At 48.0% G+C, this 27,435-nt stretch overlaps 1 protein-coding gene and 1 long non-coding RNA gene across 2 annotated transcripts; one reads left to right on the top strand and one right to left on the bottom strand.

Moving 5' to 3' along the window:
• Nucleotides 1–1,116: 1,116 nt before the first annotated feature.
• Nucleotides 1,117–24,783, top strand: LOC137310062 (E3 ubiquitin/ISG15 ligase TRIM25-like). The gene is made up of 6 exons (XM_067978027.1): nt 1,117–1,752; nt 4,751–4,846; nt 5,535–5,765; nt 8,865–8,887; nt 9,841–10,049; nt 20,109–24,783. The coding sequence occupies exons 1-6, from the start codon at nt 1,192–1,194 to the stop codon at nt 20,636–20,638; spliced, it is 1,650 nt and encodes a 549-aa protein (XP_067834128.1). The 5' UTR covers nt 1,117–1,191; the 3' UTR covers nt 20,639–24,783.
• LOC137310063 (uncharacterized) lies at nt 20,573–27,123 on the bottom strand. Its single transcript, XR_010960045.1, has 2 exons — nt 26,699–27,123; nt 20,573–20,832 (listed from the first exon to the last, which is right to left on the bottom strand). It is a non-coding gene; the product is annotated as an uncharacterized lncRNA (long non-coding RNA).
• Between the last annotated feature and the right edge of the window lie 312 nt (nt 27,124–27,435).

Genomic DNA, 27,435 nt, shown 5'->3' with positions numbered 1-27,435 from the left:
CTGTGCAGAGCTCTGGTCAGACCACATCTGGAGACTGGGTTCAGTTCTGGGCACCGCACCTCAGGAAGGATATATTGGCCCTGGAGGGGGTGCAGCACAGATTCACCAGAATGTTCTTATTAGGGCGGGAAAGTGGAATTGAGGTAAAAGATCAGCCATGATCTGATTGGATAGTGGAGCAGGCTCGAGGGGCCGTATGGTGTGGTCTCACTAAATCCCTGTCCAATTGTAGTAATCATGATGTGGAGATGCCGGTGATGGACTGGGGTTGACAATTGTAAACAATTTTACAACACCAAGTTATAGTCCAGCAATTTTATTTTAAATTCACAAGCTTTCGGAGGCTTCCTCCTTCGTCAGGTGAACGATGTGAACATTTTCACATTGTTCACCTGACGAAGGAGGAAGCCTCCGAAAGCTTGTGAATTTAAAATAAAATTGCTGGACTATAACTTGGTGTTGTAAAATTGTTTACAATTGTAGTAAGACTTCCTTACTCTTGTACTCCAACCTCTTGCAATAAAGGCCAACATTCCATTTGCCTTCCTAATTGCTTGCTGTACCTGTGTGCTAACTTTTGTGTTTCTTGTACGAGGACAGCCAGATCTCTCTGAACACCAACATTTAATAGTTTCTCACCATTTCAACAATATTCTGTTTTTCTATTCTTCCGACAAAAGTGAATAACCTCACATTTCCCCACATTATATTCCATCTGCCACTTTCTCGCCCACTCACTTAACCTGTCCATATCCCTTTGCAGATTTTCTGTGTCCTCACAGCTCACTTTCCCACGATGAACCTTTTAACTTTTTCTGTATATTTTCAATTCCTCCCAGAGAGCTCCTTCCCTTTCCTCTCTGTGGGATTTATGAAGGTTATTGTTCCTCTTTATAACCGTTTAGGGTCTGGTCTGAGCTGATTAGTTTTCGGTTTGTGTTTACTGAGCCCAGCTTGCTGTATTCTGGCTCCAGATTGTAAAATTGCAATCTTGTTTTTCTGCTTTTTGTTTCTGAGCTGCTACTGCAGGCCTGAAAGGGTTAATCTTCAACCAAAGTGAGTCATGAAGTGAAACTAACTTTGTCACTCCTTGCGCAGAGTGCTGATAAGAATTTCACTTCCTGCTCTGGTTCCTCGCTCTCTCTCTCTCTCTCTCTGTGCTGTGTGAAAACTTTTTCAGGTGCTGTAGGAATGGAGCCCGGAGCTTTCGAGGATGAATTAACCTGTGCTGTGTGTCTCCAGGTGTACCAGGACCCGGTGATATTACCCTGTCTGCACAGTTTCTGTTTGAAATGTATTGAGGGAGTTTGGGCCCAGACAGCAGGCCCAGAAGGGTTTGAGTGCCCTCAGTGTCTCCGGAAATTCAACCCCTGGCCCAGTCTGGAGAGAAACTTCACGCTGTGTAATATCGTGGAGAAATACAATCGCTCACAGCCTCCTGCTGATTCAGGCCGTGTCATGTGTGAGTACTGTGAAGAAAATCCAACCCCGGCTGTGAAGACGTGTCTGAAATGTGAAGCTTCCTTTTGCTCCAGTCATTTAAAACCACATTTACGGAAAGAGGCCTACAAAGATCACACCCTAATCGAGCCTACGGCTGACCTTACAGAGAGACAGTGCCTTGATCATAAGAAGGTCCTTGAATACTACTGTAAAGATGATGCAGAGAGTGTGTGTGTTTCCTGTACAATAATAGGGAAACATAAATCCCACACACTGCTGAGCCTCGATCAGGCACAAGCTGCAATTAAGGTGAGTGACACAATTCCTGATATTAAATACAGTCAGCCATGGCTCAGTGAGCAGCACTCTTGCCTCTGAGGCAGGAAGGCATGGGTTTAAGTCCCACTCCAGAGACTTGAGCACAAAATCTAGGCTGACACTCCAGTGCAGTAATGAGGGAGTGCTGCACTGTTGGAGGTGCCATCTTTTGGATGAGATGCTAAACCGAGGCCCCACCTGCCCTCTCAGGTGGAGGTAAAAGATCCCAGGGCACTATTTTGAACATAAGAACATAAGAATCAGGAGCAGGAGTGGGCCATATGGCCCCTCGAGCCCGCTCCCCCATTTCATCAGATCATGGCTGATCTTCAACCTCAACTCCACTTTCCCGCCCGATCCACAGATCCCTTGATTCACCTACAGTCCAAAAATTAATCTATCTCAGCCCTGAATATACTCAATGACTCAGCATCCACAGCCCTCTGGGGTAGAGAATTCCGAAGTTTCACAACTCTCTGAGTGAAGAAATTCCTCCTCTTCTCAGTCTTAAATGGCCGACCCCTTATCCTGAGACTATGCCCTCTAGTTCTAGATTCTCTAGCCAGGGGAAGCAGCCTCTCAGCCTCTACCCTGTCAAGCCCCCTCAGAATCTTACATGTTTCAATGAGATCACCTCTCGTTTTCTAAACTGTGTGCAGTACTCCAGATGAGGTGTCTCCAAAGCCCTGTGCAATTGTAGTAAGACTTCCTTACTCTTGTACTCCAACCCTCTTGCAATAAAGGCCAACATGCCATTTGCCTTCCTAATTGCTTGCTGTACCTGCACGCTAACTTTTTGTGTTTCTTGTACCAGGACACCTAAGTGTCTCTGAACACCAACATTTAATAGTTTCTCACCATTTAAAAAATATTCTGTTTTTCTATTCTTCCCACCAGTGAATAACCTTACATTTTCCCACATTATACTCCATCTGCCACCTTCTTGCCCACTAATTTAACCTGTCTATATCCCTTTGCAGACCCTTTGTGCCCTCCTCATTGCTTACTTTCCCACCCAGCGTTGTATCGTCAGCAAACTTGGATACAATACACTCGGTCCCTTCATCCAAGTCATTAATATAGATTGTAAATAGCTGAGGCCCAAGCACTGATCCTTCCGGTACCCCACTAGTTACAGCCTGCCAACCTGAGAATGACTCGTTTATCCCCACTCTCTGTTTTCTGTCCGTTAACCAATCCTCTGTCCATGCTAATATGTTACCCCTAACACCATCTTGTGTAACAACCTTTTATGTGGCACCTTATCGAATGCCTTTTCAAAATCCAAATTTACTACATCCACTGGTTCCCCTTTATCTACCCTGCTAGTTACATCCTCAAAAAACTCTAATAAATTTGACAAACACAATTTCCCTTTCATAAAACCATGTTGACTCTGCCTAATCATATTATGATGTTCTAAATGCCCTGTTACCACTTCCTTAATAAAGGATTCCAGCATTTTCCCGTGACTGATGCCAGGTTAAATGGCCTGTAGTTCCCTCTTCCCTGTTTTCTCTCTCCCTCATTTCTTGAATAGCGGGGTTACATTTGTTACCTTCCAATCCGCTGGGACCGTTCTGGAATCTCGGGAATTTTGGAAGATGATAACCAATGCATCCACTGTCTCTGCAGCCACCTCTTTTAGAACCCGCGGATGGAGGCCATCAGGTCCAGGGGATTTATCAACTTTTGGTCCCGTTAGTTTCTCAAGTAATTTTTCTCTACTGATAATAATTACTTTAAGTTCCTCGCTCTCATTAGCCCCTTGGTTCCCCACTATTTCTGGTAATTTTTTTGTCTCTTATACTGGGAATACAGATACAAAATATTTGTTTAATGCATCTGCCATTTCCTGATTCCCCATTATAATTTCTCCTGTCTCAGTCTCCAGGCAACAACATTTACTTTTGCTACTCTCTTCCTTTTTACATACTTGAAGGAGAGCAATGGAGTTATCTCTGGTGTCCTGGCCAATATTTATTCCTCAACCAACATCACTAAAAACAGATTATCTGGTCATTATCACATTGCTGTTTGTGGGATCTTGCTGTGCACAAATTGGCTGCCGCGTTTCCTGCATTACAATAGTGACAACGTTTCAAAAATACTTCATTGGCTGTAAAACGCTTTGGGATGTTCTGAGGTTGTGAAAAGCACGATATAAATGCAAGTCTTTCTGAATTCTTTTGAGGGAGGGTTTTCCTGTTAACAACGAACATTAATTCGAACTGATTGCAGACAGTGCTGATTTAGCCCAGTGTTTTCTTGCTGCCCCGGGTCTGGGTTTACGGCTAGTTATTTTTTGTCAGTCAGATGCTCCCTCCCCTTTCTCTTACAGTCTGTCTGAGAGAACAGGGTGGGCAGTGGGAGGGGTGTGAGAGTGACCCAGGGTGACTGCCCCTCACCCACACTCAGCCCCTCCTGGTGAGGGCATTGTGGAGCTCAGTAATTCACAGTGTGGGCACCTGTGAGAACTGGCACTCCATGGCATAGGGCTGTAGAGCAGAGCATGTTGGAGCCCTGTGTAACGCTGGGGTATTCTCCATCTGACCATCAGGGAGAGGACCATCACCGGTGGGGGGAGTGAGGGACACCCACGGGGAGTGACTCAGGGGCTGGGGGGAGAAATTGTTTCTCACAACAAGAGGGAATTGGTGTTTGAGAAATGCTGGTGTGACTGAGTCTGTCTCCCTTTCCCCTCGGCTGATTCCTGGAAATGGAGGAGCTGAGTCCGTGTGAAAATGCAGCACACGGTGTGTCAGTGTGAAAAGAAGCCGGTGTGTGTGGTCACTCAGTTTATACAGGGCAGGGAGCGCCTCTTTACTGAGAGCCACAGAAGGGAATATTTCTGCTCAGGGCCCAGACACTGAGAATCCCACAAACCACTTTCTATCCACACCCAGTGGGGTCACTCCTGGAACGGAATCATTTCCCCTTTAAATCCCAGTTTGAATCCCTTTTGAAAACTTTCCAATTGCCTTTACAGGAAGAATTGGAGAGAGAAATCGAGAGGCTTCGGGGAGTCCAGCAGAATTGTTCCAGCAAACAGCGAGACTTGGAGAGATCAGAAGCTGAAATAAAGGTAGGGAAAAGTGGGACTGAATTTACTCTGGAATCTGCAGCCAATTCAGGACAAACTCTGGGAAATTCCTCCCCAGCTCCCTTTTAAAGGGTGGGAGTGACTCCAAACCCCCCACATGTTCAGGGAGTCTGTTCCAGAGATCGAGGACTCTGGTGTCTAACCTAACTCTGTGCCTATGGATTTTATACACAGACCCTCTGGTCCTACCATCCCGATCCATCTCAATACCTCACCCAACCAGTGAGTCAATAATCCCTCCATCATTTTAAAAACCTCAATCCTGTCCCTCTCGGCCTTTCTCTAAATCACCCTCCCTCTTGGAGACGATCCTCAGAATTAAATCCATCAGACTACGTGTCATTCTGGCCACCGTCCTCTCCAGAGTCTTGATCTCCTTCACCAGGTGTGGGCACCAAAACTGGACCCATCACTCCAGGTGTGGATGGACCAGGTGGCAGTGCCATACACAGTCTAAATACAGTGCTCTTTCTTTTAAACTCAAGGCTCAAGGCAACACTTGTTAAACTCTGTTTTCTCTCCCAGGAGACACGCCCCACTGCTTGTCTATCTTTAACGGGTGATCGAGTAGTGATCAAAACAAACTGTCCCATCACTGGAAAGTGCCGTGTGCTCAGGGTAAGAGCTGTGTGGAAGGGCCGTTTGTAATGAGAGTTGGTTTGGGTTTCAGACACGGATCAATGAGCTGAAAGGAAAGCTATCGAAGAGCTACTCTGACTGGAGGAGACAGCTGGAAGAAGATGAAGAATACGCACTGAAACTGATCGATGAGGAGGGGCTCCGAGCTCTCTCACAGATTAGAAGCTGTTCTGAAGCATTAAACAAGAGGATGGAACAGATGACATTAATAGATGGAGAATACCAGAGTCTGCTACAGAGGGACCCTCTCTCCTTTATTCAGGTACATCTTCAATATACACAGGGCCATGTCTGGGGAATGGGGCGTTTCTGTGAGCCTGGTGAGAGGACTGAATTGTTTGAAGATTGTTGGTGGGGCCCAGCAATGGTGCTGCCCCCTCAGCCCTGCCCGAGGAGTGTTGGTGCTGCCCCCTCAGCCCTGCCCCAGGAGTGTTGGTGCTGCCCCCTCAGCCCTGCCCCAGGAGTGTTGGTGCTGCCCCCTCAGCCCTGCCCCAGGAGTGTTGGTGCTGCCCCCTCAGCCCTGCCCCAGGAGTGTTGGTGCTGCCCCCTCAGCCCTGCCCCAGGAGTGTTGGTGCTGCCCCCTCAGCCCTGCCCCAGGAGTGTTGGTGCTGCCCCAGGATGGAGTGCAGTGAAATGTTGGATTATTCCCCATTCCTGTGACTGGCCCCACCTACTGTTATACACTGAACTCTTTACTCTCAATCCCAAATTCACGGTTTGGTTTCATTGGGTGTTGATTTGTTTGTTGTGTAAACAATCGAATAGTGATAATGGGGGAGTTGAATTATCCGAATATAGACTGGGGAAAAAACAGAGTAAAGGGCAAAGAGGGGGAGGAATTCCTCAAATGTGTTCAGGAGAACTTTCTTCAATATGTTTCCAGTCCAACGAGGAAGGAAGCAGTGCTGGATCTAGTTCTGGGGAATGAAGTGGGACAAGTGGAGCATGTTTCAGTGGGGGAGCATTTGGGAAACAGTGATCACAATATCATTAGGTTTAGAAAGTAATGGAAGAGGACAAGAAACAATCAAATGTGAAAATACTCAACCGGAGGAGGGCTAATTTCTGTGAGTTGAAAAGGGATCTGGCCCAGGTGGGTTGGAAACAAAGATTAGCAGGTAAAACAGTAAATGAGCAATGGGAGGCCTTCAAAGAGGAGATAGTTCGGGTACAGACTAGAGACATTCCTGTGAGGGGGAAAGGAAGGGCATCCAGAGCTAGAGCTCCCTGGATGATTGAAGAAATAGAGATTAAAATGAAACATAAAAAGGAGGCTTATGATAAATGTTAGGTTCATAATAGACAGTAATCACAGTAGAGAATCAAACAGAATACAGAGAGTGCAGAGGAGAACTGGAAAAGGAAATAAGAGGGGTGAAAATAATGTATGAGAAAAGATTAGCGGGTAACATGAAGTCTTTTAGAAACTTACAAAGTGTAAAAGGGCAGTTAAAGGAAAGGTGGGGCCGACTAAGAACAAAAAGGAAACCTTCTTGTGGAGGCAGAGGGAATGGCTGAGGTGCTAAATGAATACTTTGCATCGGTCTTCACTAAAGAGGATGCTGCCAATCTTACAGTAAAGGAGGAGGGGGGAGAGAAACTGGAGAGGATTAAAATAGATAAAGAGGAAGTACTAAAAGGGTTGGCAGCGCTCAAAGTGGAAAAGTCACCCGGTCCGGGTGGGATGCATCCGAGGTTGCTGAGGGAAGTAAGGATGGAAATGGTGGAGGCTCTGGCAGAGGACTGGAGGATTGCAAATGTTACACTTCTGTTCAAAAAAAGGGGAGAGGGATAAACCCGGCAACTACAGGCCAATCAGCCTAACGTCGATAGTGGGGAAATTTCTAGAGACAATAATCCAAGACAAAATTAATTGTCACTTGGAAGAAAATGGGATAATAAACAACAGACAACACAGATTTATTAAAGGCAAATCGTGTCGGACTAACTTGATTGAATTCTTCGATGAAAACTTGTTTGCAAAATTGAAGCCCATGTGATTAAAGGGACAGTGGCAGCATGGACACGAAATATGCTCAGAGACAGAAAGCAGAGAGTAGTGGTGAACGGTTGTTTTTCAGACTGGAGGGAAGTTTATAGTGGTGTTCCCCAGGGGTCAGTATTAGGACCATTGCTCTTTTTGATATATATTAATGACCTGGACTTGGGTATCCAGGGCATAATTTCAAAGTTTGCAGATGACACGAAACTCGGAAATGTAGTAAACGATGTGAAGGATAGTAACAGACTTCAGGAGGACAGAGACAGACTGGTGAAATGGGCAGAAACATGGCAGATGACATTTAACACAGAGAAGTGTGAGGTGATGCATTTGGGTAGGAAGAATGAGGAGAGGCAAAATAAACTAAATGGTACAATTTTAAAGAGGGTGCAGGAACAGAGAGACCTGGGGGTGAACGTACACAAATCTTTGAAGGTGGCAGGACAAGGTGAGAAGGCTGTTAAAAAAGCACCCGGGATCCTGGGCTTTATAAACAGATGTAAGGAATCTTACAACACCAGGTTATAGTCCAACAAATTTATTTTAAAATCACAAGCTTTCGGAGATTATCCCCTTCGTCAGGTGAGTCAAGATTCACCTGACAAAGGGGATAATCTCCGAAAGCTTGTGATTTTAAAATAAATTTGTTGGACTATAACCTGGTGTTGTAAGATTCCTTACATTTGTCCACCCCAGTCCATCACCGGCATCTCCACATCATTTATAAACAGAGGCAGAGAACAAAAGCAAGGAAGTTATTCTAAACCTTTATAAAACACTGATGAGGTCACAACTGGAGTATTGTGTCCAATTCTCGGCACTGCACTTTAGAAAGGATGTCAAGGCCTTAGAGAGGGTGCAGAGGAGATTTACCAGAATGGTACCAGGTATGAGGGACTTCAGTTATGGGGAGAGACTGGAGAAGCTGGGATTGTTCTCCTTAGAGCAGAGAAGGTTAAGGGGAGATTTAATAGAGGTGTTCAAAATCATGAAGGGTTTTGATAGAGTAAATAAGGAGAAACTGTTACTACTGGCAGGAGGGTCGGTAACCAGAGGACACAGATTTAAGGTAATTGGCAAAAGAACCAGAGGGGAGATGAGGAGAAAATTTTTAGGAAGCGAATTGTTCTGATCTGGAATGCGCTGCCTGAAAGGGCGGTGGAAGCAGATTCAAAAATAACTTTCAAAAGGGAATTGGATAAATACTTGAAGGGGAAAATTTGCAGGGCTATGGGGAAAGAGCAGGGGGAGTGGGACTAATTGGATAGCTCTTTCAAAGAGCCAGCACAGGCACAATGGGCCGAATGGCCTCCTTCTGTGATTCTATTGACTGATTTGATCTCCTCTCTTTATTCACAGAACTCGAAGCAGCTCCTTTCCAGGTAAGTTCCTCTCAGTCATACAGTACCTGCTGCTGATAGGGAACCTTCACCTGTATCTGGGAGAAGAGTGAAAGTAGAATCACCGCTTGGAAACCTCCCCAGATCAGGGGCTTTCAAATGGGGCGAATATTGAGTGATGTTTAACTGTGGTTTGAGGGGTTCTTGGCTCAGGCAGCCTGTGGGAAATGGGAGTGAGATGGGCTGTTCCATCGGTGTGTAGAGCTTCTCAGGAACCTGTTAGACAGGAATTGAGAGCGAGAGAAACCTGCAGTGACCTGTATCTAACCGAGGCTTCCTAAAGACTCCATGTGTGTCAGTGACAGCTTTATTCCATTGGGTCAGTAAGTGCTGTGTGATTGGCTTGTTCTATCAACCAGCCCATGGAGAAATGAGGAGAGGGGCAGGTCCCAGTGTCAGAGTGACAGTAAAATGTCTTGTGATTGGCTCATTCTATCCACTAACAGAGAAATGAGTGTGTGCTGAAATGTCCCAGTAATGTCAGTGTGACTGGACACTCTGTGAGGGAATCCCACCGATCCCAGGTCCCTGGGAGGCTGTTCCTTCGCCTCTCCTCACTTCACATGATCGTAGTGAGTGTGTTCCTGCAGAGAGGGGGGAGCACAGACTGGAGACCCTCGGAATAATAATAATTATTAATAATGGAAAGATAAGGGCTCCAGTACAGAGAAACTGGACTGAACACAGACGGCTTTGAAAATCACACTGAGCTGAAGTGACAGCAAACCAGGATCCCACTGCTCGTGTGGAGATCAGTGTGAATGCAGGGAGACTGCAAATCCCGGGATTCTGCCATTCTCAGGATGGGTTGCTGTGGGGTGTCAGTACGAGCATTAGAAGGGGTGCAGGTTGTTGCACTGATCACTCGTTCCCCTTTGGGTTTCTGATCTGAAATGTCCCCACTGATAAAAACATTCTCTCCTCTTTCATTACAGAGTGACTGAGACTCAGAGAGTCACAGACCCAGATGTTCCAGCGCTCACCCTGAACCTGTCCAAAATATCTCAACTTATCCAGAAGAGGCTGAATGGATCGGAAAAGTACCACTCGGACATATTGGGAATGATAAGGAAAAACGTGCAGCTTTTCTCCAATTCTGGGCACCACACTTTAGGAGAGATGTCAAGGTTAAGAATTTCAAGAGGTGAGGAGGCACTTAGATTAAAGCCCTCAGGTTAGAGATGATTGCCGTTGGCTGGGCTTGTCTGAGACATGAAGAAACTGTTATTGAATCATTAAAATAAGATTTCCAAGGCGATTACGATCAATATACTGATTGGACTGAAAGAGGAGGAAGGCGGTGTGTACTGAGGACATCTGAATGGAGAAGCGGGGAAGTTATGTTAAACTTGTATCAAACCTTGGTTAGACCACACTTGGAGCACTGTGCACAGTTCTGGTCTCCATATACCTTGGTTAGACCACACTTGGAGCACTGTGCACAGTTCTGGTCTCCATATACCTTGGTTAGACCACACTTGGAGCACTGTGCACAGTTCTGGTCTCCATATACCTTGGTTAGACCACACTTGGAGCACTGTGCACAGTTCTGGTCACCACATCACAGGAAGGATGTAATTGCACTGGAGAGAGTACAGAGGAGATTTACAAGGATGTTGCCAGGACTGGAGAATTTTCGCTCAAGGGAAAGATTGGACAGGCTGGGGTTGTTCTCTTTGGAACAGAGGAGGCTGAGGTGTACAAAATTATGAGAAGGCTTGATAGAGTGGATAGGAAGGACCTGTTTCCCTTCGCAGAGAGGTCAATAACCAGGGGACATAGATTAAACTGATTGGCGGAAGGATTCGACGGGAGCTGAGGAAAACAATTTCATCCAATGGCGATGGGGGTCTGGAACTCACTGCCTGAGAGGGTGGTAGAGGCAGAAACCCTCAACTCATTTAAAAAGTACCAGGATGTGCACCTGAAGTGTCGTAACTACAAGTCTACGGGCCAAGTGCTGGAAAGTGGGATTACGCTGGGTGGCTCATTTTCGGTCGGTGCGGACATGATGGGCCGAATGGCCTCCTTCTGTGCCATAACTTTTCTATGATTCTGTACTGTGCACTGTTCTGGTCTCCATATACCTTGGATAGACCACACTTGGAGTACGGTGCACAGTTCTGGTCTCCATATTATAAGAAGGATCCAGAGGCACTGGATAATGTGCAAAAAAGATTCACAAGGGTGATACCAGAACTGCGAGATTATACCTATCAGGAAAGGCTGAACAGGCTTGGGCTCTTTTCTCTCGAAAAGAGAAGGCTGAGGGGTGACCTGATAGAAGTCTTTCAGATTATGAAAGGGTTTGATAGGGTAGACGTAAGGAAGATGTTTACACTTGTGGGGAGACCAAAACTAGGGTCATAAATATAAGATAGTCACTAATAAATCCAATAGGGAACTCAGGAGAATCTTCTTTACTGAGAGAGTGGTGAGAATGTGGAACTCGCTCCCACATGGAATAGTTGAGGCGAACACACAGATACATTTAAGGGGAAGCTCGATAAACACATGAGGGGGAAAGGAATAGAAGGATACACTGAAAGGGTTAAATCAAGTCGGAGGGAAGAGGCTCGTGTGGAGCATAACACCAGCATGGACCAGATGGGCCGAATGGCCTGATTCTGTGCTGTACATTCCATGTAATTCTATCGATGTCGAGGCCTTGGAGAGGGTGCAGAGGAGATGTACTAGAATGGTACAGGGATGAGGGACCTCAGTTATGGGGAGAGATTAGAGAAACTGGGATTGTTCTCTTTACATCGAGTTACATCAAGTCTACAGCACAGAAACAGGCCATTCGGCCCAACTGGTCCATGCCGGAGTTTATGCTCCACACGGGCCTCCCCTCTCCCTACTTCATCTCACCCTATCAGGATACCCTTCTATTCCTTTCTCCATCATGTGTTTATCGAGCTTCTTCTTAAATACATCTGTGCCATTTGCCTGAACTGCTCCTTGTGATAGTGAGTTCCACATTCTCACCACTCTCTGGGTAAAGAGGTTTCTCCTGAATTCCCTATTGGATTTATTAGCGACTATTTTGTACTTATGACCTCTAGTTTTGGACTCCCCCACAAGTGGAAACATTTTCTCTACGTCTACCCTATCAAACCCTTTCATTATCTTAAACCTCGATCAGGTCACCCCTCAGCCTTCTCTTTTCTACAGTAAAGAGTCCCAGCCTGTTCAGCCTTTCCTGATAAGTTTATCCTCTTAGTTCTGATATCATCCTTGTGAATCTTTTTTTGCACCCTCTCCAATGCCTCTATATACTATTTATAATATGGAGACCAGAACTGTTCACAATACTCCAAGTGTGGTCTAAACAAGATTCTATATAAGTTTAACATAACTTCTTTGCTTTTCAATTCTACCCATCTAGAAATGAACCCAGTGCTTGATTTGCCTTTTTATGGCCTTATTAACCTGTGTCGCTGCTTTTAGTGATTTGTGTGTCTGTACCCCCAGATCCCTTTGCTCCTCTACCCCATTTGGACTCTTATTGAACAAGCAGTTTGTGGCCTCTTTATTCTTCCTACCAAAATGCACCACCTCACACTGATCTGTATTACAATTCATTTGCCAATTACAGCCGACTCTGTAAGTTTATTAATGTCCCCTTGTATTTTGTCACATTTTTCCTTTGTATTAACTGCACCCCCCAATTTGGTGTCGTCTGCAAATTTTGAAATTGTACTTCCAATTCCCGAATACAAATCATGAATGTAAATTGTGAACAACAGTGGTCCCAGCACCGATCCCTGGGGAACACCACTTCCCACCTTTTGCCAGTCTGAGTAACTACCCTTAATCCCAACTCTCTGTTTTCTGTTTTGTTGCCAACTTGCTCTCCATTATCTGCTCATTGATCCTGAGTACAGAGAAGGTTAAGGGCAGATTTAATAGAGGAGTTCAAAATTTTGAGTGATTTTCATAGAATGGAGAGGGAGAAACTGTTTCCAATGGCAGGAGGGTCTGTAACCAGAGGACACAGATTTAAGGTAAACAGCAAAAGAACCAGAGGGGAGATTTGGAGAATTTCTTTCACAGCGAGTTGTTCTGATCTGGAATGCGCTGCCTGAAAGGGCGGTGGAAGCAGATTCAACAATAACTTTCAAAAGGGAATCAGATAAATACTTGAAATGGAAAAATTTGCAGGGCTATGTGGAAAGAGCGGGGAAGTGGGTCTAATTGGATAGCTCTTTCAAAGAGCCAGCACAGGCACGATGGGCTGAATGGCCTCCTTCTGTGCTGTAAGTTTCTATGATTCTATAGGGGACTGCCAGTGTAGAATCATCGAAAGGTTACAGCACGGAAGGAGGCCATTCGGCCCATCGAGTTCACGCCGGCTCGATGCAAAAGCAATCCAGCTAGTCCCGTTCCCCCGCCCTTTCCCTGTATCACTGCAGATTTTTTCCTTTCAAGTAGTTATCCAGTTCCCTTTTGAAGACCATGATTGAATCTGCCTCCACCACCTCCTCGGGCCGTGCATTCCAGATCCTAACCACTCGCTGTGTAAAAAAGTTTTTCCTCATATCACCTTTGGTTCTTTTGCCAATCACCTTAAATCTATGTCCTCTCATTCTTGACCCTTCCGCCAATGGGAACAGTTTCTCTCTATTTACTCTGTCTGGACCCTTCATGATTTTGAATACCTCTATCAAATCTCCTCGCAACCATCTCTGTTCCAAGGAGAACAACCCCAGCTTCTCTGGCCTATCCACGTAACTAAAGTCCCTCATCCCTGTTCCTGCACCCCTTTTAGAGTTGTGCCCACTAGTTGATATTGCCTCTCCTCATTCTTCCTACTAAAATGTATCACTTTGCATTTTTCTGCGTTAAGTTTCATGCCACGTGTCCGCCCAGGCCACCGGCCTGTCTATACCTCTTGAAGTCTATCACTATCCTCCTCACTGTTTACTACCCTTCCAAGTTTTGTGTCATCTGCAAATTTTGAAATTGTCCCCTCGACACCCAAGTCATGAATATATATCAAGGAAAGTAGCTCTGAGCACTGGCACCTAATAGACCACATCATGGTCCGAGCGAGGGACCGCAAAGATATCCGCATCACCCGCGCCATGCCTGGAGCCGACGACTGCTGGACTGACCACCGACTAATCCACTCTACCATCTCCATCAACCGAGCCCCAAACCTGCAAATCCACTGGCGGGATAGACGCACCAACGTGAGCGTTCTCTCCCAGGCTAATATCCCCAGTATCGAGGCACTGGTCACGCTCAACCAGCTGCCGCAGGAGACTTAATGTCGCTGGACTCAAAGACCCTGAGAAGAAAGACCGACTCAGCCGTCGCCTGACAACCAATCTGGTGACGACCAATGATCCAGAGTCGCAGAGTGCCCACAGCGTCTGGTCCGCCCTAAAAGCCACCATAGTCAGCACCTGCGAGGAGACGCTCGGTCTCTCGACCAGGAAACACCAAGACTGGTTCGACGAGAACGATCAGGAGATCCAGGATCTCTTAGACCGTAAATGCAAGGCGTTCCTGAATTAGCAGCTCCACCAAAACTCGAGTGAGAGGAAACAAGCCTCCAGGCAACTGAAGGCCGAGGTGCAACAAAGAACCCGTGACCTAAAGAACAGATGGTGGGTGGAAAGAGCGCAGGAGACTCAGCAACTCGCCGACAACCACGACGTGCGCGGCTTCTTCAGCGCAATTAAAGCCACCTACGGTCCGAGTACCCAGGGACCTACCCCACTGAGAGCCAAACATGGAGAGGCGCTCATCAAAGACAGAGAGGCAGTCAACGCCCGCTGGAGAGAGCACTTCGAGGACCTCCTCAAACAAGACCCAGTCCTCGACGCAAGTACCCTCGACACCGTCCCGCAACACGCGACCCGCCACCATCTCAGCTCAACCCCAGCCCGCCACCATCTCAGCACAACCCCAGCCCGCCACCATCTCAGCACAACCCCAGCCCGCCGCCATCTCAGCTCAACCCCAGCCCGCCGCCATCTCAGCACAACCCCAGCCCGCCGCCATCTCAGCACAACCCCAGCCCGCCGCCATCTCAGCACAACCCCAGCCCGCCGCCATCTCAGCACAACCCCAGCCCGCCGCCATCTCAGCACAACCCCAGCCCGCCGCCATCTCAGCTCAACCCCAGCCCGCCGCCATCTCAGCACAACCCCAGCCCGCCGCCATCTCAGCACAACCCCAGCCCGCCGCCATCTCAGCACAACCCCAGCCCGCCGCCATCTCAGCACAACCCCAGCCCGCCGCCATCTCAGCACAACCCCAGCCCGCCGCCATCTCAGCACAACCCCAGCCCGCCGCCATCTCAGCACAACCCCAGCCCGCCGCCATCTCAGCACAACCCCAGCCCGCCGCCATCTCAGCACAACCCCAGCCCGCCGCCATCTCAGCACAACCCCAGCCCGCCGCCATCTCAGCTCAACCCCAGCCCGCCGCCATCTCAGCTCAACCCCAGCCCGCCGCCATCTCAGCACAACCCCAGCCCGCCGCCATCTCAGCACAACCCCAGCCCGCCGCCATCTCAGCACAACCCCAGCCCGCCGCCATCTCAGCACAACCCCAGCCCGCCGCCATCTCAGCACAACCCCAGCCCGCCGCCATCTCAGCACAACCCCAGCCCGCCGCCATCTCAGCACAACCCCAGCCCGCCGCCATCTCAGCACAACCCCAGCCCGCCGTGAGGTCAAAAAAGCCATTCGACAGCTGAAAAACAACAATGTCCCCGGTGCAGATGGAATCCCCGCTGAAGTACGAAAACACGGCGGAGAGGCACTCTTGACACGAATACACGACCTTATCACCCTTGTCTGGAAGGAAGAGAGCATGCCGGGAGATCTCAGAGACGCCGTAATTGTGATCATCTTCAAGAAAGGAGATAGGTCCAACTGTGGAAATTACAGAGGGATTTCCCTAATGTCCACCACGGGAAAGGTCATCGCGAGAATCCTCCTCAACCGCCTCCTTCCAGTGGCCGAAGAGCTCCTCCCTGAGTCTCAATGCGGCTTCCGCCTGTCAAGAGGCACAATGGACATGATCTTTAGCACGGGACAAATCCAGGAAAAGTGCAGGGAGCAGCATCAACTTCTGTACATGGCCTTCTTCGATCTCGCAAAGGCCTTCGACTCTGTCAACCGTGAGGAATTGTGGAGCATCCTCCTCAAATTCGGCTGCCCGCTGAAATTCGTCACCATTCTCCACCTGCTCCACGATGACATGCGAGCCGTGATCCTCACCAACGGATCCACCACAGACCCAATACGAGTGCAAACTGGGGTCAAGCAGGGCTGTGTCATCGCACCAACGCTCTTCTCCATCTTCCTCGCTGCAACACTCCACCCCATCACCATGAAGCTCCCCGCCGGAGTGGAGCTAACCTACAGGACAAGTGGGAAACTGTTCAACCTTCGACGCCTCCAGGCCAGAACCAAGACCATCCCAACCTCTGTCATCGAGCTGCAGTACGCAGACGATGCCAGCGTGTGCGCACACTCAGAGGCCGAGCTACAAACCATCGTCGACGCATTCACCGAGGTGTATGAGAGAATGGGCCTCAGGCTAAACATCCGGAAAACAAAGGTCCTCTCCCAGCCCACTCCTGCCACACAACACTGCCCCCCGACCATCAAGATCCTCGGTGAGCCTCTGGACAGCGTGGATCATTTCCCATACCTCGGGAGCCTCCTCTCGGTGCGAGCAGACATCGACGATGAAATTCAACATCGACTCCAATGCGCCAGTGACGCCTGAGGAACAAAGTGTTCGAAGACCGAGACCTCAAATCCAGCACCAAGCTCATGGTCTACAGAGCAGCCGTGGTCTCCGCCCTCCTGTACACATCAGAAACATGGACAATGTACAGCAGACACCTCAAATCACTGGAGAGATATCACCAACGTTGCCTCCGCAAAATCCTGCAAATCCACTGGCGGGATAGACGCACCAACGTGAGCGTTCTCTCCCAGGCTAATATCCCCAGTATCGAGGCACTGGTCACGCTCAACCAGCTGCGATGGGCGGGCCACATTGTCTGCATGCCCGACACAAGATTCCCTAAACAAGTGCTCAACTCCGAGCTCCTTGATGGCAGGCGATCACTGGGAGGGCAGAGGAAACGCGAGACGGACACTCTCAAAGCCTCCCTAAAAAAATGCAACATCCCCACTGACACGTGGGAATCGCTTGCCCCAAAACGCCCAAACTGGAGAAGAAGCATCCACGAAGGCGCCAATTACCTCGAGCGTTACCGAGTGGAGCACGCGGAGGCCAAGCGTAAGCAGCAAAAAGAGCGCACAGAATCCAGAGCGTCTCACCCACCCACCTTATCAAACACTACCTGCCCCACCTGTGGCAGAGTCTGCGGCTCCAGGATTGGACTATTCAGCCACCGCAGAACCCACCCTCCCGGAGTGGAAGCAAGTCATCCTCGACCCTGAGGGACTGCCAAAGAAGAAGATTTATCAAGAAAAGCAGTGGTCCCAGCACCAACCCCTGGGGAACACCACTGCACACCTCCCTCCAGTCCGAAAAACAACCGTTCACCACTACTCTCTGTTTCCTGTCACTTAGCCAATTCTGTATCCATGTTTCCACTGCCCCCTTTATTCCATGGGCCGCAATCTTGATGATAAGCCTACCGTGCGGCACTTTATCAAACGCCTTTTGGAAGTCCATATACATCACATCAACTGCATTACCCTCATCTACCCTCTCTGTTACCTCATCAAAAAGCTCTATCAGGTTAGTTAAACACGATTTGCCTTTGACAATTCCGTGCTGGCTTTCCCTATTCAATTCACACTTGACCAAGTGACTGTTAATTCTGTCCCGGATTATCGGTTCTAAAAGTTTCCCCACCACTGAGGTTAAACTGACTGGCCTATAGTTGCTGGGTTTATCCTTACACCCTCTTTTGAACAAGGGTGTAACATTTGTGATTCTCCAGTCCTCTGGCACCACCCCCCGTATCTACGGATGTTTGGAAAGTTATGGCCAGTTAGCAGGTCGGGTTAGTTGTGTTCAGACAGCTGGGAATATCCCCGAACTTTAATCTCAGGTCCCTGTGTGTGTGGATCAGGAGCCTGAGATTAATCCTCAGTCGCCAGTGACACCTGCTTTAAACATTCCTCACTGGAATGGGCCAAAGCTTCACCCGCCATGGGTCAGGTAGGGGCGGGGTTACACACTGTCAATCCGAGTGTCTCTTAAAGGGACACTGTCCCTCACAGGGCTGTCAGTATCTGTGCTCCGGGGAGGGGGTTGAATCAGTTCAACAGGGGCAGCCCCTGTCCCAGGGATTGTCATCGAGCAGTCGACAGGGATCAGGGGGAGAGTGGGAATATTCCAAGGTGTGTTTATATCACAGGGGATCACACTGTTCATAATTTCTGTTTAACCCTTTATGTTTCTATTTAACCTTTTTTTTCTCGGTGATGTTTCTTCAGTCAGGGTTTAGTGCGAGGGATTCGAGGGTCGAGTTCCTGCACTTGTTCCCTCCTCGCAGCTCGGAACTGGTCCGAGTCTGAGACCCGGGGCCAGAGGGAGTGTTGGTGAATTCAGAGTGAACAGGGAGCAACAGTTTAATGCACAGAAGGAACATCAGATTCATCTCAATTCACCACTGAATTCTCACTGCTGTGTGGAAACTAATGGAGACTTTAATCAGAGCTGTGAGCAGGATGGAACGGTACATAGGAACATAGGAACACGAGTAGGCCATTCAGCCCCTCGTGTCTGCTCCGCCATTTGATAAGATCATGTGTGGTCTGTGATCTAACTCCATATACCTGCCTTTGGCCCATATCCCTTAATACCTTTGGTTGCCAAAAAGCTATCTATCTCAGATTTAAATTTAGCAATTGAGCTAGTATCAATTGCCGTTTGCGGAAGAGAGTTCCAAACTTCAACCACCCTTTGTGTGTAGAGATGTTTTCTAATCTCGCTCCTGAAAAGTCTGGCTCTAATTTTTAGACTGTGCCCCCGACTCCTGGAATCCCCAACCAGTGGAAATAGTTTCTCTCTATCCACCCTATCTGTTCCCCTTAATATCTTATAAACTTCGATCAGATCACCTCTTAACCTTCGAAACTCCAGAGAATACAACCCCAATTTGTGTAATCTCTCCTCGTAACTTAAACCTTGCAGTCCGGGTATCATTCTAGTAAACCCACGCTGCACTCCCTCCAAGGCCAATATGTCCTTCCGAAGGTGCGGTGCCCAGAACTGCTCACAGTACTCCAGGTGCGGTCTAACCAGGGTTTTGTATAGCTGCAGCATAACTTCTGCCCCCTTGTACTCTCGTCCTCTAGATATAAAGGCCAGCATTCCATTAGCCTTCTTAATTATTTTCTGCACCTGTTCAGGACACTTCAATGATCGATGTACCTGAACCCCGAAGTCCCTTTGGACATCCACTGTTTTTAACGTTTTACCATTTAGAAAGTACCCTGTTCTATCCTTTTTTGATCCAAAGTGGATGACCTCACATTTGTCTGCATTGAATTCCATTTGCAACAGTTTTGCCCATTCACCTAATCTATCAATATCGCTTTGTAATTTTATGTTTTCATCTACACTAGTAACAGGAGGGAGAGAGCCCAGGACACACTCCTGTATTCAGGATGGGACAGTAACAGGAGAGGGAGAGCCCTGGGCACACTCCTGTATTCAGGATGGAACAGTAACAGGAGGGAGAGAGTCCAGGGCACACTCCTGTATTCAGGATGGAACAGTAACAGGAGGGAGAGACCCCTGGGCACACTCCTGTATTCAGGATGGGACAGTCACAGGAGGGAGAGAGCCCAGGACACACTCCTGTGAGCTGTGTGTTCCCAGTACAGCCAGTGCTGAGATTGTGGGGCTGTAACTGTGAGGCTGTGGGATGTGTTGTGTGCCGATGAATCCCCTCCATTGTGTCTGGGAGAACGTGTGCACAGTGCCAGGGGCTTGTGTGATTAAACTGACTGCTACTGTGTGTCTCCACTGCAGTGTTTGCACTGAGTGTACAGCACTGGGACCCACACACTGCTATTTAACAGGGATTCTGATCAAAGGCCATTTATTTAACAGGGGATGAACACAGTCTAAGAGGTAATATGGGGCTGACAGTGTCTGGGAAATACTGACACTCCCACCCTGCAGCTGTCAATCATTGATGGGAGTAGAATAACCCTGTCTGACCAATCTCGTCTCTCCTCTCTAGGGCAAAGGTCAGCGATGAGCCTGGATCCAAAGACAGCAAACTGGAACTTGGTTCTGTCGGATGATCTGAGATCAGTAACACAGACTAAACAGAAACAGCCCTACCCACCTCACCCAGAGAGGTTTAAAGACGATCCCCAAGTCCTCTGCTCCCAGAGTTTCTCCTCAGGATCCCATTCCTGGGATGTGGAGACTGATGGGAATCTCTGCAGAATAGGGATTGTGTGTGGGAGTGCAGAGAGAGAGGGGGGAGAGTCTGGTCTCGGGAACAGCAGTAAATCCTGGTGTTTATGTTATGGTTTGTTTGGTGTTTCTCTCCGAACCGGTCACAATTCCCACTTCACTCGCCTCCCACTGATCCCGTCTAAGAGCCGGATCCGAGTTCAGTTGGACTACGAGGCCGGGACTGTGTCATTTCACCGGGTCACTGACTCACTGACACATTTACACACATTTCAAACCACATTCACTGAACCCGTGTTTCCGGCATTTTATTGTTGGAAAAAAACATCCCTAAAACTGTTAAATTAATCCTGATAGTTCAGACTCAGTGATGTCACTTCCTCTTCAGGACTGCTGTCACTTCCAGGTCTGCCCCTCTAATGATGTCATTTCCAGGAGTGCCCCTCTGATGATGTCACTTCCAGGACTGCCCTTCTGATGATGTCACTTCCAGGACTGCCCTTTTAAGGATCCGGGGTCTTTGTGATTTTCTTTGTTCGGGTCTGTCACGAAAGTTAAAAATAGCTGCTTTTGGTGAGTTTGCTTGTAATTTGTAGCGTTCCAATTAATTGTCTCCTTCAGTTGTAGAATTTTACCACTTTAGTTGCAGAATTGTCGTGGTATTAATCACAGTAGTGAATCAGAATAACGGCAGGCACGACTGCACTAATCACAGTAGTGAATTATAGTAGTGACAGGGCACGACTGCATTAATCACAGTAGTGGAATGGTAGTGACAGGGCACGACTGCATTAATCTCAGTCGTGAATGGTAGTGACAGGGCACGACTGTATTAATCTCGGTTGTGAATGGTAGTGACAGGGCACGACTGTATTAATCTCAGTAGTGAATGGTAGTGACAGGGCACGACTGTATTAATCTCAGTAGTGAACTGTAGTGACAGGGCACGACTGTATTAATCTCAGTAGTGAATGGTAGTGACAGGGCACGGTCCCTTTAAAGTGCTGCTGTGAAAATCTGAGGCTGGGGTTTGAAATTGTTCTTTGACGGTCGCTCCAAACAGTGATGGTGAATCGACAGCCCGAGTTACACTGATTTCAGCGGGAAAGAAAATGGTGCGGGTGTAAAATGGGCTGTCCATTCACTATCGCCCGTGTTGCACGAACACCAGAGACTAATTTCACCCCCGGGGTCTCCTGGGCATCGCTGAGAGCTTCTGGGACTGCCCGGGGGGTAACACATCTGTCCGAAACTAAGTAAATGTATTGATTCATTGGACCAGACTGGGAACTTTTAATTTATGTTTTATGGGGTGGTGATTTTTAGTTTATTGGACAGTAAGGTTCCTCCAGGGCTCACAACCAACATGAAATGGGAATATTATGGGATGCTTAACTTAATTAGACACGAGGAGGTGACTGAGTGTGTGAGATTTCAACAGGAAAATTGCCCCACCAATTGGGTCTACAATCAGCCTCCCAGGTGGTCATGGGTGATAATGGGACATTTTGTGATCACCAAAACCAAAGGGTCAGGAAAACGATGTGTGAGTGACCGGTGAGAAACAAAGATCACCTGGGAACAACCCCCAAAGGGCATCAATCAGGAATCAATACACAATCCAGTGAAAGTCAGGAAAGGGGAGTTAACAATCGTTAATTGATAGCTTTCTCTTGGAGATGGTTGTGTCCTTGCTTATACTGAACAGTGAGAAGAATATTTTATAACCTGGGCTCTACCCGAGACATCGGGACCATGCAGGGGGAGATAAGCAAAGACCTCCAGACACCCCCCGGTCTGTTGATCAGATGGCCTGAAAGCACAGGAATGGCTTGTATTTGATGTCACGTTCGGTGTGATTTTGGGAAACCGTTGTGTGTGTAAATGTGATATTTTGCACGTGAGGCAACCAGTCTGTGGAACGCATGATGGAGATGCCCTGAAGGACGGGTCTCAGACATGCTCAGTCACGTTGACAACACCACTACATGAAATGGTTAATGTGCTCAGGAGAGTGAGGACAGATACTGGATCACTACTGATTTACACTTGGTAATCAAGGCACTGACACATGCTCCATAGAGAAACCTACTAGTTAATGAAACAATCAGGACAGTGTTAAACACACTGGTCCCGATCAGAGGGATTGAAATTAAAGTAAAGACGGACATAGAATTTGGATTTCCAAAATTCAGGGTTGGGTTCCTTTTGAGTTAACGATGAAATTGGGACAACTGAGGGCCGGGGAGAAATAATACTGAGCCAGAATTATCCACAAGATGGATAATGGTAAAAAGGAGAGCTGGAGGATCTTTTAAGTCCAAGATTACTTGATAATATGGTAGTATTTGGGGGGAGCCGAGTTTCTGTAGTTTTCTGTACAATGTATTATGATTTTCTTTTTCTGTATCATGGTGTGTGATATTAACCAAATGAAACTTAGATTAGAAGAGCAAACGGCTGGAGATCGGTCTGTGATGCTCACAGGATGAGGACCTTAGATAAGGCCCCAGGATCCCACAAAGGAGGGGGGGGGGAGGGTGTTGAAGATTAAGACTGAGAAGTAATGAGGGAAACCACTTTCTTCGATTACTTCTGTAGTTTAAAACCCCTAATATTGATAGACTGACAGTGCATTCGAAACAACGTAATGCTGACATTGAAAAGGGGACCTCTACCCTGGGGAACCATAAGAACATAAGAAATAGGAGCAGGAGTCGGCCAATCGGCCCCTCGAGCCTGCTCCGCCATTCAATAAAATCATGGCTGATCTGATCCCAACCTCAAATCTAAATTCATGTCCAATCTCCTGCCCGCTCCCCGTAACCCCTAATTCCCTTTACTTCTAGGAAACTGTCTATTTTTGTTTTAAATTTATTTAATGATGTAGCTTCCTGGGGCAGCAAATTCCACAGACCTACTACCCTCTGAGTGAAGAAGTTTCTCATCTCAGTTTTGAAAGAGCAGCCCCTTATTCTAAGATTATGCCCGCTAGTTCTAGTTTCACCCATCCTTGGGAACATCCTTACCGCATCCACCCGATCAAGCCCCTTCACAATCTTATATGTTTCAATAAGATCGCCTCTCATTTTTCTGAACTCCAATGAGTAGAGTCCCAATCTACTCAACCTCTCCTCATATGTCCACCCCCTCATCCCCGGGATTAACCGAGTGAACCTTCTTTGTACTGCCTCGAGAGCAAGTATGTCTTTTCTTAAGTATGGACACCAAAACTGTATGCAGTATTCCAGGTGCGGTCTCACCAATACCTTATTTCACTGCAGCAATACCTCCCTGTTTTTATATTCTATCCCCTAGCAATAAAAGCCAACATTCCATTGGCCTTCTTGATCACCTGCTGCACCTGCATACTAACTTTTTGATTTTCTTGCACGAGGACCCCCAGATCCCTTTGTACTGCAGTACTTTCCAGTTTCTCGCCATTAAGATAATAACTTGCTCTCTGATTTTTCCTGCCAAAGTGCATAACCTCACATTTTCCAATATTGTATTGCATCTGCCAAATCTCCACCCACTCACCCAGCCTGTCTATATCCCCTTGTAGGTTTTTTACGTCCTCCTCACTCTCTACTTTCCCTCCCATCTTTGTATCATCTGCAAACTTTGATATGTTACACTCAGTCCCCTCCTCCAAATCATTAATATAGATTGTAAAGAGTTGGGGACCCAGCACCGACCCCTGCGGAACACCACTGGCTACTGGTTGCCAGTCCGAGAATTAACCATTTATCCCAACTCTCTGCTTCCTGTTAGATAACCAATCCTCCACCCATGCCAGAATATTACCCCCAATCCAGTGATTCTTTATCTTGAGCAATAATCTTTTATGTGGCACCTTGTCGAATGCCTTCTAGAAGTCTAAATACACTCCGTCCACTGGTTCCCCTTTATCCACCCTGTACATTATGTCCTCAAAGAACTCAAGCAAATTTGTCAGACATGACTTCCCCTTCGTAAAGCCATGCTGACTTTGTCCGATTAAATTATGTTTATCCAAATGTTCAGCTACTGTCTCCTTAACAATCGACTCCAAAATTTTACCCACCACAGATGTTAGGCTAACTGGTCTATAATTTCCAGCCTTCTGCCTACTACCCTTTTTAAATAAGGGTGTTACATTAGCAGTTTTCCAATCTGCTGGGACCTTTGTCGAGTCCAGGGAATTTTGAAAAATTATTACCAAAGCATCCACAATCCCCACTGCCACTTCCCTCAAGACCCGAGGATGTAAGCCATCAGGTCCAGGGGATTTATCCGCCTTGAGTCCCATTAATTTACTGAGAACCAATTCCTTCGTGAATGGAGGGAGGTCATCTATAATGTGGGACAGCATCCTTGGGTGAAAATCATGTCTCTGCTTTTTGTTATTATACAGCTTGTTATGATTTAACACTTTTCTTTCTCATTTGTCGTATTTGAAAGAACTTTTGTGTAAATGTCACGGTGATTAAACTTCTTGTAACAATGTTTAACCTGATCTGTGGTGAGTGCAATTCAGATTCAATGAATGGGTTAAAGTGAGTTGTTCGATCTCACACTCACTTGAGGGGCGACTAAAGGATTTTGGACTTTCAATACCAGTTATTAATTACCTGCTAAAGGAGCTGAGTTTAGTTAAAAGTATTAATTCAACAAAGGAACGGTTATACTGACTGTTCAAGGCGGCATGCTGGGAAGGTTGGCCACATTGGAAAAGTCTCATTCAGCAGATTGTCTCGAAGGTTAAAGGTAAGACAGATGCAAGGCCTTGAAAGTCTGTGAGAAGCTGTTGTAAACATCAGATGCTGTAATATCAACTTGTTCAAACCATGGGACAGAGAGAGAGGGAAGAGTAACAGTGTGTTTTTGCCAGCAAGAGTGGGGGGAGGGGGAGGGGATGCGGGGAGGGGAACGTGGGGCCTGGTTCCCACACCCAAGTCCAAATTCAAAAGAGGGGATTGTGAAGTTAGACCCGGGGGTCGATTCTCACTCCCCTCCCGGTCTGAGAATGGGGGTCAGCGCCTCTCCCGCCCCGGTAACCCTGGCGATGGAGCCGGTGCCATTTTGAAAGGGGCCTCCCGCCGGGTGTCCAAATCACCGCCTGTTTCAGGCAATCAGCCCGTTAATATTGAAATTGGGGTAAATAGGCCCCCGATCACCATTTTAGGCCGGAGCCTGTGCTGTGCTCACTCCGACCAGCTCCACGGGCGATGGAATCGAAGAGGCCCGGAAAAGGGAAGTGGCCAATTAGGTATGTCATGGAGGAGCAGGAGGGACCCACAGAAATAATCTGGGCTGCTGCCTCCCCGGGACCCTCACCCTCCACGATCCAACCGCCACCATTGGAAGAGGAGCAATTGAGTTCTCTCCGGTGTCCTGGGAGCAATATTTATCCCTCAACTAACATCACGATAAAACAGATTATCTGATCATTTATCACATTCCTGTTTGTGGGATCTTGCTGTGCGCAAATTGGCTGCTGCGTTTCCTACATTAAAACAGTGAGCACACTCCAAAAGTGCTTCATTGGTTGTAAATGGCTTTGGGACATCCTGAGGTTGTGAAAGGCGCTATATAAATGCAAGTTCTTTCTTTCGTTAATGACTGGGCCCAGAGCTGGGGGGGATTTCAGATCTGATTCTCGCTCAGAGTTAAATGATTGTGTTTGTTTCCCTGGTGAAGGACAAAAAATGCCGTCAGATTTCAGATTCCGCTCTGCCCCCGAGTCTCGGCCTCAGCTCATGTTTCCCGCTGCGTTTCTCAATTCTCCCAGTTTTTATTTTGATAGATCGGGCCGTCCAGGATCTAATGACCTCGAGCTCTGCTCATTTATCCTCACCCTGTTTACAGATTTTAACGCTGTAAATCCTGTTAAATTAGCAGAGCTGGGAGTTGCGGGATTGTGATGAATTCAGACGGTGTGATTCCAGCCCCAGTCCTTCGATATCCCGGGGATTAATCTCACTCCAGTTATCATCATTCACTCTGCGGTAAAACATTTTCTTTTTGCTGTTTCTATTTGTTTTAATCCCCTTCCCTCTCCCTCCCAGCTGCTCCTTGTTGGTCTGAGGTTCCACAGCTCTGGTCACCCCCCCCCCCCCCAGTACCTCACCCCCAAGGGGCCAGTGTTCATGTGATGGTGAATGTCAGCTGGATATTTGACCTTGGGGGGAATCCTGTCTCCAACCAGTGGTTGAAGATGTCCCATAAACAGCGATGTGATAATGACCGGATAATCTGTTTTATGATGTTGGTTGAGGGATAAATATTGTCCAGGACACCGGGGAGAACTCCCCTGCTCTTCTCCCAATAGTGTCCGTGGGATCATTGCTGTGTGTGGGATCTTGCTGTGCATCAATGAGCTGCCTCATTCCCTCCATTCCAACAGTGACTACACTTCAAACCCACCTCATTGTGTGTAAAGCGCTTTGGGCCGTCCTGAGGCGGTGAAGAGTCAGTTCCTCAGTGTCTCTCCAATGGAGCCGTTACTCAGTGAGATCGCAGGCTGCTCTTGTTCCTCTTTGAGTTAAATTGTATTTGGGTCTATTTGATTGAGAGAGAGAGAGGGCCCAGACCGAGTGCTCACTGCTCCCCAAACCTTCCTTCCCAAAGGCTGCGATCAGGTGTTGAGTCACTGGGAGCCGGGCGGCGAGGATTTCAATGTCTGACCTGGACATCCAGCAGCTCTCAGACTGCGATTAATCGGCTGATGCAGAAACCCCGGGTCCCGGGGAATTCACTCGGTGACTCCGCCATTTTCCCTCCTTCAGATTCTCCGACTCTCATTTCCCGCTCAATCCGCCCCTCGCGCTCAACACACGCACAGTGCGCAGGCGCCGGGCCCGAGTCCGTGTGGGGGGGGGGGACAGAGTCCGTGTGGGAATGGGGGGGGGGGGGACAGAGTCCGTGTGGGAATGGGGGGGGGGGGGGGACAGAGTCCGTGTGGGAATGGGGGGGGACAGAGTCCGTGTGGGAATGGGGGGGGGGGGGACAGAGTCCGTGTGGGAATGGGGGGGGGGGGGGACAGAGTCCGTGTGGGAATGGGGGGGGACAGAGTCCGTGTGGGAATGGGGGGGGGGGACAGAGTCCGTGTGGGAATGGGGGGGGACAGAGTCCGTGTGGGAATGGGGGGGGGGGGGGACAGA

Source organism: Heptranchias perlo, unplaced genomic scaffold (genome assembly GCF_035084215.1).
Source record: "Heptranchias perlo isolate sHepPer1 unplaced genomic scaffold, sHepPer1.hap1 HAP1_SCAFFOLD_209, whole genome shotgun sequence".
In the NCBI taxonomy this organism is placed as follows: Eukaryota; Metazoa; Chordata; class Chondrichthyes; order Hexanchiformes; family Hexanchidae; genus Heptranchias; species Heptranchias perlo.
The sequence above is the reverse complement of the archived record's forward strand: the minus strand, read 5'-3'. Positions and strand labels throughout refer to the sequence as shown.

Excerpts from the sequence above, each read along its gene's own strand:
- LOC137310062 (XM_067978027.1), top strand. The coding sequence starts at position 1,192 with ATGGAGCCCGGAGCTTTCGAGGATGAATTAACCTGTGCTGTGTGTCTC. Across the intron at positions 4,847-5,534 it reads GATCAGAAGCTGAAATAAAG|ACACGGATCAATGAGCTGAA; the intron begins GTAGGGAAAAGT and ends TTTGGGTTTCAG. Across the intron at positions 10,050-20,108 it reads AAGGTTAAGAATTTCAAGAG|GGCAAAGGTCAGCGATGAGC; the intron begins GTGAGGAGGCAC and ends TCTCCTCTCTAG.